Source organism: Vulpes lagopus, chromosome 9 (assembly GCF_018345385.1).
Source record: "Vulpes lagopus strain Blue_001 chromosome 9, ASM1834538v1, whole genome shotgun sequence".
Classification (NCBI taxonomy): domain Eukaryota; kingdom Metazoa; phylum Chordata; class Mammalia; order Carnivora; family Canidae; genus Vulpes; species Vulpes lagopus.
The window spans coordinates 67,258,523-67,276,848 of NC_054832.1; the positions used below are offsets into that span (position 1 = coordinate 67,258,523).

The 18,326-nt window shown below is 39.2% G+C and overlaps 1 protein-coding gene across 3 annotated transcripts in view; it reads right to left on the minus strand.

The window, feature by feature from the left end:
* Positions 1 to 18,326, minus strand: part of NKAIN3 (sodium/potassium transporting ATPase interacting 3) — a 605,524-nt gene that overhangs the window by 39,569 nt on the left and 547,629 nt on the right. For all 3 annotated transcript variants that reach the window (XR_005989989.1, XM_041769525.1, XM_041769524.1), the window contains exon 5: positions 8,190 to 8,250. Coding sequence is in view for 2 of the 3 variants with exons in the window: in XM_041769525.1 (XP_041625459.1) it covers positions 8,190 to 8,250 (61 nt within the window). In the remaining variant the exon portion in view is untranslated. The remainder of the gene's footprint in view (positions 1 to 8,189; positions 8,251 to 18,326) is intronic.

Here is an 18,326-nt window from a genome sequence, read left to right on the forward strand (position 1 = left end):
GAGGAAAAAACTTCAGTGGGAGGGAGAAACTGGGCAAGGAGAGAGGAGAAAAAGAGAGTTACAGATGGGGTGGGGTGGGGGAGAATGAGAGGGTGAAAGAGTAAGAGAGAAAGAAGAAATAATTAATGGAATGAGGTGCTTAAATATGTGGAGGGAATGATGCCCTCTTTATCTGTCAAGAAGAAAATAATCATGGGTAAATACAGACAGTCCTGATGGGAGAGAGACTCCAGGCACTTCTAGGGACCCTAGAAGTCCCTACTTGGCTTTCAATTTCTTTGTGACAAAGTCTTAGCGGTAGAGTTTTCTTGTCGAGTGTGTTGGGCAGTGGCAGACAAGGGTGCTGAGAATCACATCACCTCTCTGGGTTTCACTTCCTCATCCCTGAAGTGAGGGCAGGGAGCTCGAAGATTGCAGTTTTAAGGGAACCCGAGAAGGTACTGACTCAGAATGAGAGGCATGCTCACAGGTGACATCGTGAAGATGCACCTGGGCCAGTGGATGTGGCCATGTTCTTCTCTGCAGCATCAGGACAGCTTGGGAACAGATGTGCAATGTACTCACTGTGGAGCACTGGGGTAAGGACACTGAACTTAGAATTAAAATGCAGACACAGGAAGCCCTGTCAGAATGCTGTCAGTTGCTCTTTCCCCCGGGCTCCTAAATTATCCTACGAATAATCTAGAACAAAAGCATTGCACAGGATCCACATAAAATTCTTACAGCCCATTTTCCTTCTCACTGTGCTCTGAGGGTGCCATGAGGGTGTGGATTTTTTTTTTTTAATTTCTTACTCTGCTCTTTCTTTCTTTTTTCTTTCTTTTTTTTTTTTTTTTTACTCTGCTCTTTCATAATCGCATCTGGCTTTCAAATCCCTCATCTTCCATTCTGTACCATCTGGATGGCAGATCCTGCATTCTTCCCTCTTAAGGGCATGCCACACACAGTAGGCTGCTGGGTAACAGTGAGAATGAAGCTCCAACCTATTTGAAACAGGCATGTAGGGAAATGTGATTATGTCCTTCTGAGTGCGACAGGCATTTGTGTGGAGAGCTTGCTTTAAGGAGTGAGGCCGATGCTTCACACTCTATCGACTGTTAATCTGATGCAGAGAGATTGGGATGTTTTCAACAGCTGCTGATATCTACCATTTGTAAATAAATGTTAAAAAAAAAAAGTGTGATGCATTTGATTGCACCTTGAGATAATCACTTAGCTCGGACATCTTCCATAGAGTTGCAGTGTTAGAGCTCAGAGTGCCTTTGGGATCCCCTAAGAGGTGATTCGAGTTGTTGATATGAACAGAGCTAGATATTGGCAGAGTTAGGACTGCCTTCGTTTAATCTCTAACATCCAGTTTCAATTGGAAACGTGGCGCATTAAAACCTGACCTGGGGTAGTAGGTGTTCTTTATTTGCTGGTATCAACTTTCTGACAAGTAGCTGATGAAAATTTCCAGGCATATAAGTGCACAAACCATATATACCTTATTGTGAATTAATCAGATTTTTTTCCTATTGTGTGGGGAATGGGTAATTTAAATTCTTGTAAGGTGTGAGGAAAGAGATATGAAAGACAACATAAAGACAAAGGGGTGTGTACACACTGGTTTCCTATGATGTTCCAGATACTGCACCAGGTCCTGGGATCCTAGGGTAAGTAAGCTATGATCCCCAGCTACACGTGAGGAATGCAGGTAAATAAAACGTAGCTTGAGCACAGATTCAGAGATGTGCTTAGGGTCCACTGAGGCATGGGGAAGGTGTCCTTGGGAAGAATGATAAAAATATTTGGTTGGGGGTGTCCTGGTGGCACAGTCGATTGAGCATCTGACTCTTGGTTTCTGCTCAGGTAGTGATCTCAGGGTTGTGAGACTGAGCCCTGTGTCAGGCTCCAAGCTGAATGTGGAGTGTGCTTGAGTTTCTTTCTCCCTCTCCCTCTGCTTCTCCTTCCTCTGCACGTGCATGTGCGTGTGTGCACATGTGCTCTCTCTCTCTCTGTGTAGTAGATTAGTGGGTCAATAGAGGGAGGAGGCCTCTCCAAAAGAGTTTGGCGGATTTAGGAAAACAGATGTGGCTGGAGATGAGATCAGAAAAGACAGCTATGAACAGTCCCCAGTTAGACTCAATTATAAGTCTTGGTTTAGTGAAATAGGCAATGTCATGGTGAGTTTAGTGCTGGCTTTGGGGCTGGTTCTAGTAAAAGGGCTTCACTATCTTGCCCCTGTGGAGAGTTCCTACTTGATTTACTGGTTTGGGTATTTGGGTGTTTATGATATTCTTCTTGAGAGGATACTGTCTTTCTTTTTTCAGCTTTACTGAGGGATAATTGACTAATAAAATGGTGATATATTTAAAATTTAATTCATAGTGATTTTATATACATATACATTGGGAAAGGATTCTCACCATTGGGTTAATTTACACATCCATTATGGACAGACATTGTCTTGATAAGCTACCCAAGGACTGGAATTCTGTCTCTGAACCACAGCCTTATAGCTAGGATCCTATTCTATGCCGCCTGACCTTTCTAGGTGTGGTGCTGGCTGGGGTCAGCCAGCTTTTTGGTAGGAGTCAGTTCCCTTGGCCAGATTCTGTGGTTGAATTCATTCTGCGAGTACATCTATCTTCCAAGTCCCCATTCCCTCTGGGATATCTTGTCCAGGAATTGACAAACTCAAGCTCTTGCTCTGATGTGATATAGTAGAGGTTTAATCCATCTCCCTGTATCTTGACCTTCAAAATTACTAAAAATCATCCAATTTTGTTAAAGAGATGCAGGACGACTGCCATTTGCCAAACATAGATATTTATAAATGCATCAGGCATCTCAATTCCAAACATAAGACAGTATCATTTCATCAAATTTGAGAATCTTGGGGTTTTGAAATCCATTTTTAAAAATGAGTTGCTAGGTAAAGAGAATTTAACAATTGAAGGGAGACAGAACATAAAGACTCCTAACTCTGGGAAACGAACTAGGGGTGGTGGAAGGGGAGGAGGGCGGGTGTTGGAGGGGAATGGGTGACGGGCACTGAGGTGGACACTTGACGGGATGAGCACTGGGTGTTTTTCTGTATGTTGGTAAACACCAATAAAAAAAAAAATAAAAAAAAAATAAAAAAATAAAAAATAAAAAAATAAAATAAATTCAGCAATCATTTCTATGGGATGTTATGTGCAAGGCATTTTCTAGGCTCTAGGATTAAATCAGGGAGCAAAATAAAGATCCTGAACTCACAGATCATCTATTCTAGTAGGAAGATTAGCTAGTAATTCTGTGACTATTTGACAAAGTCTTCTCATCAGATTAGGGAAGATGCTTCAGGCTCTAAATCTAAACTGTAGTGAGGTTAGTTAGATGTGGACTCACCGTGAAGTTACCAAAAGAAATTTATTCTCTCTGAGAACCAGTAGATTTTTTTTTTAAGATTTTATTTATTTATTCATGAGACAGAGGCAAAGATAGAGGGAGAAGCATGCTCCGCAGGGACTCGATCTTGGTCCCGGGATCACGACCTGAGCCAGAGGCAGACGCTCAAACTGCTGAGCCACCCAGGCATCCCGAGAACCAGTTGATTCTTGATGGCTTATTGGTCAGATGCTCTGACTACTCTGAGATTTTGGCTATGATTAAATGATCATACTCGAATCTCTGTCTTTGACTCACTAAATTCTCCTGCCCCTCTACTTCAAATATCTATGTATTGCAAGGCTCACAAGACAATGGATAGTTTTCTATTCTGAGGATCATCCATCCATCCTCTGCTGCTTTCTCTCTTTCCCCTGTTGCCCAACCTTTGGGTCACTCTCCTTCTCTAAGCCTTCTGCAAACATTACAGAGCCAAGAAGGGATACTGGGAAGTTAACATTCCAAACTAACCAACTGTCCTCCCATTAGCTTCTTCAGTAAATTCTTAGGAGAAAATAGGGGTTGTGAAAATAAATAAAGGAAACCTTAGTTAAAGTGGCACTGGGCCCTGTGCTCAGCAGGGAGTCTGCTTGAGACTGTCTATCCCTCTCTCTCTGCCCCTCCCTCTCTCCCTTTCTAAAACAAACAAATAAATAAATCTTTTTTTTTTTTTTTAAAGAGGGGTGCCTGGGTGGTACATTTGGTTAAATCTCTGACTCTTGGTTTTGGCTCAGGTCCTCTTCTCAGGGGCATGAGATTGAGGCCTGTGTCGGGCTCCGCACTCAGCCAGGGCGTCTGCTTGAGACTCTCTCTCCTTCTGACATGCCCCCCAACCCCAAAATAAATAAATCAATAAATCTTTAAAATAGAACAGGGAAGCCCTGAAGGAGGAGCTCTCACATATGTACCAGGCTGCATAATCAGCAGAAGAAGGAAGATAAGAATTATCTTGACAGCAGAAGGCATTTTTCACATAGGAAATTTCATGTTCCACTTATAAGAAAAAAAAGATCCCTTCCTGCCCCAGCACTAACCACTGCCTACAGCTAATGAGAAAGCCTGCAACTTTGTACTCTTTCTTGTTCTTCTCCAATGAATTTTTGTTTAAAATAACCCTCCCTAGTTTCTTCCTACAACCTAATAATAGCTGACTTTCCCTTTGTCTCTTTGGACTTACCTGTGGTTCCCCATAGTCTGCTTGTCCCAAATTGCAATTCCTCTGCTATTCCCGAAGAAACTAATTTTGCTGATAACTCTTTTATTTTTAAGATTGGAAGGGTTATTTATTTCCGATTCACATCATTGGTATGGTAATATCACCTCCTACTCTTGAAAGGCCATTTATGGGCAGAGAGGCAAATACACGAACACTAGCCTGCAGGAAGCCTCAAGGACAGTAGAGTATGGAATGCTTTCCCAAGAGTTACACTTCCTTCCAATGAAAAGTTCCCCCAAAGTATACTAACAAGGGTCAAACAGTTGCACCAAGAGTTATTTTGAGCTTTTCAATCTAAATTATTGAACTCACACCTGGGGGAATTCATTTCCTTTTCAAAACCTAACTCTTAGTTTTCAATATACTGTTCTCCAACTATTCAACATATGCAACCCAGACTGGCCTTTGTGAGACCAAACAGATGTCCCAGTTGCAATTTGCAAATTAATATCAGAAGCAGTCATGCTAGCAACAGATCCTCTCAAGAAGCCTGGTAATATTTATATAAGTTAATACTATTTTTTCAGCATCTTTTGCCTTGCCTACACACTTCTCTGAATTAAAAACATTCTTTTTCATGTGACAAGATAGTAACAAGCCTACAAGTTCATTTTCAGCAGTAGATGATTCACAAACAAGATGTCAACAGGTTTTTACGATTACGGATTCCAAATATCCTGGTCTCACAGAAGTGTTCACAGAGATTGATAGATATTAAAAAAAAAAACGAAATAAAAGTGAAACAAGACATATAAATAGGCTTCTTCATTCGAATGAATGATGGCAAGTTCTGATCCCATCAAACAGCATTCTTCCCTTTTTGAGCTTTTTATTTCATTGTCTTTGACCTGCCATCAGAGTCTTTATAAGAGATACAGTCAGCAGAAGAGGCCGAGAGGTAACTAAGGAGATGGGTGGCTGGAAATAAATGTTTCCTCAAGCATTTATTACCCTTCAGAAATGTCCATCAGCTGAAATGTTAGTCCCACAGAACCACTTAGGCAGTGCAGAGGAGAGAGCGGGTAGCTGTTATTAATTTTTAAGGCTGGCAGATAGCTTTCAGTCCAAGAACAAGGCTTAACTTTGCATTCTGAATAATGCAGAGATTTTCATTAGTTAGAATAGGAATTGAAATGATAAATGATACATTGTCTGCCAAAATACTGTGACATTACATTATATATTTGCAGTTACCTTTCAGAATAAGCTTTCTAGAAGTATACTTAGACAAATTGGAAAGCTACCAGTGTTGGCTTTCTTACTGTATGTTTAAATTTTGGAAAAACAAATCAAAAGACACATCTTTTTGACTGCGGGTTGGTAATGTCATATCCAAAGGGCAGTTCATTATTGCACCTAAAAGCTAAGTGTTGGCACAAATTGTACTAGTCTATGAGATCATTGCAATTGGTTTCCAGACATTTCTTTTTGCTCACATTTGCCTTCTGAAGACTCTGGGACAATTTAATTACAATTGCACTTTTGATTTCTACTTCTTTCAATAAAAAATGTAAAATTACACTCGCTTGAGAACTATCAAACTAAAAGGTTTGTGATTGCTTTTCCCTGTCGTCTTTCTTCCAGTAGATCATCATGTCAAGTCCGCCTAGAGCACATTTATTTTGTTTTGAGCACGTAAGATTTTTTTCTGGCTCTAAGTTTTGTTTGAATTGATGGTAACACAACTACTATATCCAGATGCCTCTCGATAACTTAATATATGGCCCCAATAACAAACCCTCGAATTAAACCATTAATAGAATAGGCTTCTAGCAGCTGCTTGAATGCCAGTTTGATGGGTGTGAAAATAGCTGATTCGGAGATTTCTATAGAGAAACTTAAGCTAATTAAAGACGCCAAAGTCAATGGAACTACAATATCTCCCAGTAGCAATACAATCCATATCCACTGACATTATTATTTAAAAGAAGGCTGAAAGAAGGTCAAAATCACTTACCCAATTTAGAAGAGCTGTTTCTTTTGCATGTCATCTTGTATTTTCAAGTTTTGCTTAAAATCACAAGCCTCAAGGGAAAGTCCTTTATATATTTATTCTAATAGATACAACACTATTGATTAATTTGCCTTTTCTCACACAATAAGGTAGGATGGAGCAGGAGCATCATTTGAGAGCCTCCAACCAGTTCAGGGAGGAAGACAAGAAACAGGTGCTTTTGGTACCTACTCAAATGTACATTATAAGGGATTCAGCTGGTATTTATCAGGCTTTGTATCATTTTTGGGGGAAGTATTTATTCTAATAATTTCCTTTAGGTCTCAATTCCAGTTAAAATTGTTCCTGCTCAGCCGATTGTTTTTGAAGGTGCAGCCTGTCTCAGCTGTGAGTTGGAAGCACACTGCTGATTTTCTGTGCATTAACTTTGTCAGATTGGGGAACTACTAATGGAGCTCCCAAAAACATATTTTCTGAAGTTAACTTCACACTGGGAAGTGTTGTCATTACAAGAGCACTTTCGAAATGTCAGAAACTTTCTGGTTCATCTAGTGTTTTAAAAAATACCCCCAAGCCAGTTTAAAAGATGGGATGCAGTATGTTCACACATTTTCACTACCTGAGAGTTTAATCTCGGGGTCTAATATTTCTTCCAGTTGGTTAAATAAATCCTCCTTGTCAACTGGATTCCAGTTCATATACCGTGACTGCATCTATTTGGTGGGAAGCATTCATCAGATCTCTTTGGAGTTGTGTTACAGAAAAAAGTTATCATGGTTAGCTGAGACTCATCTTCGTTTTTTTAAAGGATCAACTTTATAACCCAGACAGTAACTGCAATGATATAACTGAACCTTTGAGATAGGCGGGTGTAATTTTATCTAATAATGATTTATTTTTTAAAAATAAATTAAAAATTTCTTTGGTATCACATGAGCTTATGACAGTTGTGCCAAGAAATGCCTTATTCATTAGCAGGCACTCAATAAATGCCAGCTTTTAGCATATGTTGCTAAATCTCTGCCCACAGAACTTCAGGTCATATATGTCTTTCATTTCTTTGGTGGTATTCTGCTGAAACAAGACTACTTAGCTTTTTAGCATCCCATTCGTTATTTTACAGCATTTCTTTAAAAAAATTTTTTTAATCTCACCTTAAAGGTTATCTTTTTTAGTTTTTGTGGAGCATTTTATGTAATATATATTCATATAATTTTTGCTGTAATGGGTTGTGTGGATATTATTGCTACTAATCAGACTTCAAAATTCTGCAGTAGCATACTTACAATGAAACAATCCCCAATTTTCTATTCAGTATTATGTTTAGATCTCTGAAAAAAAGTTACTAAGACATGGTATGATACCAATCTACAGACTTCCACATCTCTGGGCATTCTCACACACAGCTTAGATTAAGAATTTCAATACTTAGTGCTGCCTTACTTGTGTGCAGTTCAGTTTGCAAATGTTTGATTGTAACTTTGCCATGCTTCATTTAGTCATTTTAAGTTCCAAATATGAAAGCTTTCATAGCCCTGTAATGATTAGCTTTGGAAGCTATATTTCATCTAAAATAAACTAATAGGTAGCTATAATGGTACTTACAGGTGTCCTCTTCTTCCATGAAAATACTGATCACATAACAGGCATACACAAAACCGACCAACTGCAAAGGAGAAAAAAAATACTTTAAGAATCTATGCCAAATGTCCAGAATTGAAGAGCCTATACAATCCAATAAATAAAGATAAAGAATACATAGTAATAATGACTATGAATCTTAATAGGAAAAAAATTCTATTTTTAAATAATGGCTGTGATTTTAAAGAGCTTTTCAATTTCTACTTAGCTGCAATAGCTTTCTAAAACAGTACACAGGAATGGGAAACTTTTTTTAGATATATGACTTAGATTTTGATTTGGGATTTACAGTTTTTACACTTTAAAATCATCACAGATTATTCAGAACACATATTTTTAAGTTCAGACTATTTAGAGAGCAAATTGTAGCAGCACTCATTATTACTATAACTATTTTAATATTTAATAGCCATAAAAGGAATCAAAATATGCTAATTGTAAATTAAATACCAATCATCAACTTAATTATTTGAAATGCTCGGAGAACATAAATTCTACTTAAATACTTAATTGTTTTGTTAAGTATATCATAAGAAAACACATTAATTTTGAGGTCATTAATCATATAATGACACTGAAGAGATACTTTATACTTTGGATACTAGTGATTAAATAAATGCAGGTGCCAGAGTGTAGGCTTTCTACCTTTTCATATGATTTTCTGTGCTTATTACACTCAGAAGGCAATTTTTATTTTATGGAGCTGGAGACACCACAATTCCTGGAGGACAAAATGGTCAATGCATCTAGTCTAGTCTAAAATTACTCAGAGTACTTTGATGAAAAGTAGATACCTAAATAAAAAGTAGATACAGTCTGTCTTCTTATTTTTCTCTCTGTTGTTATCATATATCCTGTCCTACCCCTTATAGAATAACATTTGGCAAGGAAACTTTTCTAATAGTCCCAGTGTCTAAGAATGAAGTTCCCAATGCAGAGAATAATCTATCTGGTGTTTATGACTACCCTGAAGATTAAGAACCTGATCTTGGAGTTCACCTCCAGACTGTTTTGTTAAACTGGGTATGTTCAGGTGCTAGCTCTTCTTCACTTGCTGAGATGGATTTCTTCTCACTCTTTCAGGAAAATGCAGAAGGACTATGAGCTGAGAGGGCTAGAACCACAGATATTTGAACCAAGATAACTGAAGAGCATCTGTTGCTGCTTGACGGTCCCTTCACGTACAAGACTGTTGGAATGTTGCTTCTCTAGTTTGCTCAGCACCTCATAGGAACTGTGATTGAGTTTGCTCACGTCCCTGTAGATGTCCTCAACTTGGAAATGTTTTAGAAGATGGTCACATAACAGCCAGTAAGACTATTATAAAGAATAGGCAGCTCTTTTAGTGGTTCCTGGTTCAGACCTTTAAACACAGTCTGGTGTTGCTGAACTCTTCCTCAGCCTCAGCTGTACTGGCCTCATCTTTCTTCTGAGCCTTCTGCATCACCCACAGGTAGTTCTGGGCACTGTCACGGTTCATGAGTTTCCAACCCACTTGGTGATTTCTTGCCTTCATCTCACTGAATGGGCTTATATAGTTTTCCATGGTCCTCAAAGCCTGATAAGTTCATTTCTCTTCATAGTCTTCCCAAAGGACATCATTATTCCCTACAATGGTCATCGGTTTCTTATGAAGGTCTCACTCACTGCTGTGGATAACCTATAGGATTTCCACCATTCCCTTTGAGCTTTCAGGCATCACTTTGCACTAAGGCTATTCTTCATGTCCTTATATAACTTTTGGCCTTGCACTACATTCCTGGTTTATTACAAAAGGATATAACTCGGGAAGAACCAGATGGAAGAGATCCATAGGGCAAGATGTGGGTGAAAAGTGCAGAGCTTCCATGCCCTCTTGAGTGCACCACTCTCCCCAAATCCCCAAGTGTTCACCAACCTGGAAGGTCTCACAGATATTTTTTTATAAAGATAAGAGAGAGCAAGTTCATCTGAATACTTTTTTCAGATTTTTTTTTTTTTTTTACTTAAGTCCTATTATCTTATATTTCTTTCCTGTAGTTTCAGGGCTTTGGTTTATGCTAAAAAATATTGTGTTAACTGTGTTTTCTGGAAAGATTTATTGTCTATGTACTGAAGAGAACTGGCCAATATATTTCCTTCTTTTCCAAATGAGTCTTTTGACTGATGGAAAATAAGATCAGGGTTTTAATTATAGTTACAGCCCACTATCTTTCCTCTGTCAGTGAAATTTTTGTTACTGATGAAATGGGAGACACCCAGTGTTAAAAGAACAGATAAATGTATAGCAACAGGAAATCTGTCAAATTCAATTATTCACTAATGGGGCTTAATAATATCTTGATAGATGACAAGAAAGGAATTTTGGCTAGGTAATTGAAATATACAGTACCATTAGCTAGAAACAGTAAGATAAAGTCATGCCATACTAGAAATATTAGCTCATTCTCTAGGCCCTCAAATAGAAATTGCCGGCCTTAATCTCAATATTATAACAAATGAATTAATTAACATATATTCTTTTACTTTTGCTTTATTGAAGGGCACACTAATAAAATATTTATTCCAAAAATTTCCTTTGCTATCGTGATTAACGAAACTGCTGCTTAATTAATAATGTTATTCTCATGAGAACCTGTCTAGACATCATGTTAATCACCAATTTGTTGATGGCTGAATGTTTTGTCGTTCTTGGATTCCCAGAATATGAGTTGAAATAGTCCCTGTGGCTTTCTGCTTATCTCCAAGAAATGGAATAATGTGCATTCTTGCCAACAGCAAAGACACACAAAGTAAATAATACCAGGATAGTCCTGATTATGTCTGCTTTTAATAAAGTTTTGAAGGAGTCAGTAAATTTATTTATTTATTTATTTTTTGGAGTCAGTAAATTTAAACACACTGCTAATCCATTAAAGCCATCCATCTCTATAGTTACAACTTTTAAATGATTTTCTCATATGTACTGTAAATTCTGACTGCATAAATCCCATTCCATCTTTTTTGGTATAGTAAATTAATGCAAATGACATAAGACTAGATTCTAACACCACTTCTTGTGTAAGAGGTTGATTAATTTTTGCAAGCAGGATTTGTATATGCGATTGATTTGTTTTGGCCTGCAGGCCTTGTATAAGGATTGGCAGGATTTGGTTTCACCCATGTAGAAATTAGGACAACAGCCACAGGCTGTGTGTCCTGCTAGTTGTGGATCTTGGTAAGAATGATTCAGAGAAATGAGTCACCTCTAAAAGCATGAGCATCTTAAGGGATCACTTTCAGGTGCAACAGATAGGTGAGAAAAGCTCATCTAAGGAGTTCAGAAAAGCTTGTACAGGTCCTGCCTTACAGAGAAAGAGTCAGTGGATTTGAGGGAAGCTAAAAGGATCCTTGATCAAAAATAACTCCCCAACTACTTTCCTAAATTTTCCAGCATTCACACCAACATTTAAACACTAAAGTTTAAGAGATTCCTTAACGAATGACAGAAGTTTCTCTATATAGAACCAGGCTCTAAAATGTTTTTTGTTAGTCGATTTTTCCTCAGATCCAAAATGATTCTATAAAGGTCTTGGCCAAAGCCATCTATGGGAGGCAGGCAGAAGGTGACACAATTTTTTCTGTGTAGAGAGCTTTACCCTTATGAAAAAAGTCATTAAGTTAAACGTTTGCAAGCAGAATGCTTCTCTATATGTAATTTATTTATGTTAAGGTGTTAAGTTGCTTATAAAAGAAAGCATAGCTACCTAATATCAAGAACTGTGCAGGGTTTGGGATTTCACTGTATAAGCTAACAAGTTAGCCTCTCTCTGTTTCATGGATTCTGGGTCAGAGGCAAAGGGCTTTATTACTCATAGCTCAGCAGTCAGCATGAGCTTCATATCTCTGCTGCATTCCTCTTGGGTCACGATGGACCCCTGCAGACATAATGGGTTCTGTTACAGGAGAGGAACATTGAGCTACTTTTACAGCAAGGGAAGCAACCTATTCTGCTGGGGTGGGATGGAGGAGTGGTTACCTCCTTCCTAAAGGTTGTTTGCTGAACAATCCTGAGAAATTGCCCAGGTAAAAGTGATTATAAATTTGGAGGTTATCAGCTTATAGGTGGTATTTAAAGCTATTATGACTGGGTTAGGACACTAAGGAAATGAGTAGAGTTAGAGAGGGGGGGTTAAAGAATGAAGTTCTGGGACATTATGACGTTTAGGGTTTGGAGAGAAGTCAAGAAACCAGAAAGAGACTGAAAAGGCCCGACCAGAAAGGTACAGTGACATAAGAAAGCAAGGGTGTGGTGTCTGAGTGGCTCAGTCAGTTAAGCATCAAACTCTTGATTTCAGCTCAGGTCACTATCTCAGGGTCATGAGATTCAGCCCTGTATCCTGTGTCACACCCAGTGTGGAACCTGCTTAAGAATCCCTCTCCCTTGGCCTCTGCCCATCACCCTCAAAAGAAACCAAGGGCAATCAGCTGTGCCAAAGGTCTCTGGTAGGTCAAGGACAATGAGCACTGAGACTTGACCATTGGATTGGATAGTTTGGAACAGATGGGTGACCTCGATGGGAGTTGTTTTGATGGAGGATGGGGTAAAAATGTGACCAGAGTGGATTCAAGAGAAAACAGCATGTCAACAATTCTTTCAAGGAGTTTTGGAAAAGGAGAATAGAGAAAGGAACAGTAGCTGGAAAAAGATGTGAGGTCAATGAGGTGGTTATTTTTTTTTTTTTTAGTTTTAGGTTTTTTAAAAAAAAATATATATATATACTTAAGGATTTTATTTATTTATTCATGAGAGACACACAGAGAGAGAGGCAGAGACATAGGCAGAGGGAGAAGCAGGCTCCCTATGGGGGAGCCCGATGTGGGACTTGATCCTGGACCCTGGGATCATGCCCTGAGCCAAAGGCAGACGCTCAACCGCTGAACCTCCCAGGCGTCCCTAGTTTTTCGTTTTGTTTTTTAAAGGTGGACAGTAATACAGCATGTTTGTATTTCAAGGGAATTAAGGTTTCCCTTAAATCATGATTCACAAATTGGGGTAATGCAGAACAAAGATTATTTGCCTGTCCAAGCACACATCACTTTTATCTGCTTCTATGCCCTCTATAATCCTGCCTCAACTTGGCTTTCAAGGCTCGTCTCCCACTATTCTTGGCCAGGAGCTGTGCTCCAACTCCCTGAGCACACCCCATTCTTTGCTTGCCCATGACCCCCTAACCTGTTCTCACATCTCTGCTAGCACAGACCCTCTCATCCTTTGAGCTCTGCTGTAAATGTCACTTTCTTTGATCTCTCCAGTGGATACACCTCTAGTCTGAACCTTCTCACTACTTTGTTCTTATATCTCTAATGGCAGTTCTCAGTATTGCTTTGTGCCAGAGCTATGTATTCATTTGTTATCTTCCCAGTAGGTCCTTGAAGGCAGGACCCCTCTGAGAGAGCTGATGCAAAGTCCATATCCTCAGAGTCCTGTCCTGGTTCCTTCCGGAAGGAAGAGCTACACCTTCCACTACTTTGGCACAGTCCCATGTTCTTTTATGAAGGCCCATTTGATCTCTCTATTTGCATGACTAACTCTACTGCCAGGCTCTTTCAAGGTGAGAACTTTTTCTCAATTTAACTTCACATTTCTGAAATTTAGTATTTTGCCTCATACAAAGAAGGTACTTATTAAATGTGTTTGAACAAGTAAATGATGAGATGCACGTATATCGAAGCAAAGTGTGGGAAGAAGCCAAGGTGGCTGGAATGAAGCAGATGAATTTCAGAATTCCAGCACATTAGCAAAGCTGAAATTCCCACATGGGTCACCCTGTCACTTAGCCAAAGTAAAAACAGTGTGCATCAGCACCTGTTACCTTGATTTGGTAAGTTCCATAGATTTTTCTGCTTTGCTGTGATAATGTCTGGGTCATGCAAACAACACGAGAACAAGCCAATGATTGTACCATCTTAGACAAATGGATGGAACATGAACATGTAGAAAGAAAAGGTATATTAAGCTCTTTTCACTTATGAGTTAACTATTGGTTGGGTTTACATGAAACCAAACACTTAAAGTATATTGAAAGTAGCTAATGTGTACCTGAATACATACTGCTGCCTTCACTGGGGAAAGGAGAAATCATATGATGGAACAGGAATTTTTTAGCCACTTGACTGAAGTGATACAGTGGTTTGCATGAAGGATGGTAATGCTTCAACTCTCACAGGAAGCCTGAATGCGGCATGTCCTGGTTTCACGTTAGAGTGATAGACAACAGAATGTCCGGCTACATAACACATGGTTGGTTACTAATCTGAGAATCTTCTGACTTTGTCTTCTGGCGGGGGTGGAGGTTCAACTCTGTGCTATGGGTCACCCTCAATTTTGGACTGGAGAGCAGGTGTTTCCTTCCTTCCTAGGGAGTGATCAAAAAACCTCAAGACTGAAGACCAGGCAGCTGGTGGACAGTCTCATCTCACAGTGCTGTGTGGACACATTTCTTTTTCTATGACTCCCGGGAGTGCTTTTTCGTGGAATTGTCACCCACGCCCATCTGTTTTCTCTTGCGTGCCCAGCAGAACAGAAGTGTAGGATCTTGGGATCCTCAGGGGGAAGAAATCATAGGAGGGACTGGTTTTTTATTTATATGGATCACTCTGGGAAGAGTGTGAATCCTAGTGAGTCCTAACCTATTTGTTCTCAGTCAAGCTGCTCATACTTTTCCTTCAGGAGTCCAGAATTAGAGTTATGTCTGTTTATGGAAGTGTCCTATGCCAGTTGAAGCCTGAAATTATTTGAAGACATTTGGTTCAATCTCCTAAGAGTCCCACTGGTACGCTGGGCTCTAAATGAATCAATGAATATGGAAATAAGTTGTTTTCTCCACGATGACCATAAAAATGCACAACAGCAACAGCATCGCATTTATTCGGGCTTTGGGGATTTATTGCCCTTACGTGTATGGGAAGCACTTGTGTAGACAGTCAAAATGGAAAACAAATGGGTTGCTGGCTTCCACCAAGGAAGATAAGCCTTTTAATGACATGCTTTTGTGAGGCAGACGCTTTGCACAAGCCAGCTCAGCAATATCATAGAGGACACGAATGTTAGTCTGATTTGCAAAGAGCGTTGTTGTCAGATAGTACATTTCTGGTGGCAAGTTGTTGAGGAATAAGAGCATTGTAAAACAAACAAACAAACAAATGTACCTATTCAAGTAGATCTATTTTATCTAGGACTTTTCCAAGTGTCCACTGCCAACTTCAGTAATTCTTCAGTGGTATCACGTGAATAGCTGGGTACGGATATAGTACCCGAGGATTACGAGGTACTTTGCAGAAAAATTTTTCTACTAAGGAAAATTTCATCTGGCTTTTAGCTGATTTACAACTCTAAATGTAAACTCAATCAGAATCTTTAAATATGTAAAAATTATCATAAATGTAGTTTGGTGACAGAGATGTTTTTGCAATAGTATCATAATGTGATGGGTAAGGTCTTGGGGAGCATACATGTCTGTGGCTACATGGACTTGTAAATAAGCCAGGGCACATAGAGCTCTGCCTCTTTCACACCTGACCATGGAGTCTGGTGCAGGAGATGAGTAAAAGCTAGGTGTGGGCAAGAGCCCTCCCTTCCGCCTATGTCCACCCAGAATGGTCTCAGACTTGCTTGTTTGACCTTCTATCCCTTTTCTCATCTTGAGATACTGACTTCACCCTCTGACAACTCAAACCTCTTATTCTTAGGACTCATTTTGAATCTTCTTTCTGGCTTACTAAAGCACAGAGAGTCTTTCTGTAGCTAGATGCATAGCCTCAGACCTGCCCATACTTCATCACTGCTGCAGCAGCTCACTAACCCTCCACTTGGGGTCAAGGGTGGGGGAGTATCCCATATCATGGACCACCTGACCTCCAGTGATTGTCCCTGTGAAATGAATGCTAAGGACGGCCACTTTGCCATGGTGTTCCTGCATACTCCTTGGTTCTGAGCCTTTGCATCTTTTCTCTCCTGACTGCTGGAATGTCACCTTGGTCCTGGGACTAGTGACGCTCTTAGCAGGGATTCAAAGAGTTCCATCTAATACTTGGCGAATCAATGAGGCCACTCTTGCTGGTAGCGGTGCTCTCATGCATCCAGGTCTTAGTATGGGTTTCAGCCTTGCTCCTGGGAGCCAATGCTTACCTTACAGCTGATGGTTATGGTGTCAAGAGTACATCTTCTGGTTGGAGAGATCTCAGTTCAAATTTTGGCTTTGGCATTACTACCTGAGTGACCCTGGGCAAAGTATTTAACCTCTCTGAGCTTCAGTTTCCTCATGTGTAAAATGAGACTAGTGATCAGATTACTTTGTTATCACATGTGAAGATTACTAAGATAATTAATAGCCATTGCTTAGTACAGGGATTAGCTGGACACTCTTTTGGGCTCTATGTGTTCATTAATTCATTAAGTCTTTACATCTTTAGGAGCTAAGTTCTTTATTAACTCCATCCTATAGATGAGAAAATTGAGGCATAGAGATAAATTAACTTGTCCCTAACTCACCTAGGTAGGAATTGACACTCTGGCTCTTTAGCCCATGATATTAACCCCTCTCCTTCCTGCGGTTCTGTATGTAGTTCTTCTATGGCTCAAAAATGCATTTATTTAGCAAAACAGTTACAAACTCTTATATAAGCATAATTCCCAAGAAGAAAGTATTATTTGTCATAGTAATCCTTACATAGACTAAAGCGCTACCCACCTATCTACTTAACACATTACTCATCACACACTGTGTACTTTTTAAATGATGGTTTCAACTTTTAAAAGCATATATCAAAAATAAATAGAAAGAGGAGTTTTTCACTAATGACACTCATTTTCCTATTGCTCAAACTGAGAGTTCCTTCTGTAATATAGTTTTGGAATGCTCTCAGAACTATAGAGCAGTGATATTTTCTTTCAAACACTAGTGCATGTATGGGTCCAGGCAAATTCATTGTTATTTTATTTTTTAAAGGTTTTATTTATTTATTCATGAGAGACAGAGAGAGGCAGAGACAGAAGCAGGCTCCATGCAGGGAGCCTGACGTGGGACTCGATCCAGGGTCTCCAGGATCAGGCCCTGGGTTGAAGACGGCGCTAAACTGCTGAGCCACCCGGGCTGCCCTGTTATGTTATTTTAGTTGATTACTAAATGCTTTGTTGAAATTCAGGTGCATTATATACTTGAATCTAAACACAGCCTATAAATCATGACCAATAAAGGAAGCAAGGTTAATTCGCTCTTACGTATCCTTAGTCTATGTTGACTTCCAAAGGTTCTATCATTTTTATTATTTCTAGTCATTAAATAATGTTTTTAATAATTGACTCCATTTTGAGATGGTGGAGTAATGGTATTCAATTTTCTGCATAATTTGTGGCATTAATATTTTGGAAAAGTGGGACAGTTGCCTGAGTCAAAGAAGAAAAACAAAAAGAAACACCTGGGAACAATCTTGGTTCTCTATCATTGATGAAAACCAGTTGTGTGATTTCTGGAAGATGGGGAGAGCTCTGGGTTACATAAACCACCACCAAGATGTTATAATCTAAATATCACAGAAAGAGCCATAAACTACCAGTGCAGGGCAGTGCAAACTGGTTGTGGGTTCCGTTAGGAGCAGCTGCACTTCCCTAGTGCCAGAGCCTGCTCTCAGCAACCTTCATTGTTCCAAGTTGGCCTTTCAGGGTAGACATCTCAGGTATAATTACCAACCTCCACTAAATTGAAGAATATTCTCACCTAAACAAATTCCAGAAAGCGACTCCAGAAGGAATTTGGGAGTTGGAATGAGGGCCAGATTGAAAGAAAGTAGTTTAAAAACTATTTTTTCAATTTTTTTTTTTTGGTTTAAAATATTTTACTTCAGGAGCCAGTGAAGTTTCTAGATGCTTTAAAGATCTAATTTATACTTTAATTAAACAATCTCTGAGTACCTATTGTACTCACAAAAATCCTTAAAAAATAGATTATACTATTTATGTAGTTGTGAGTGAAGTGAAATGGCACTTCTGCTTCTATCTCAGGTGTTTAAGGATCAGAATAGTTGACATTATGTCTATTGATTTTCTGTTTTAGTTCTGCTTCATCAGTTATCCGGCTGAAA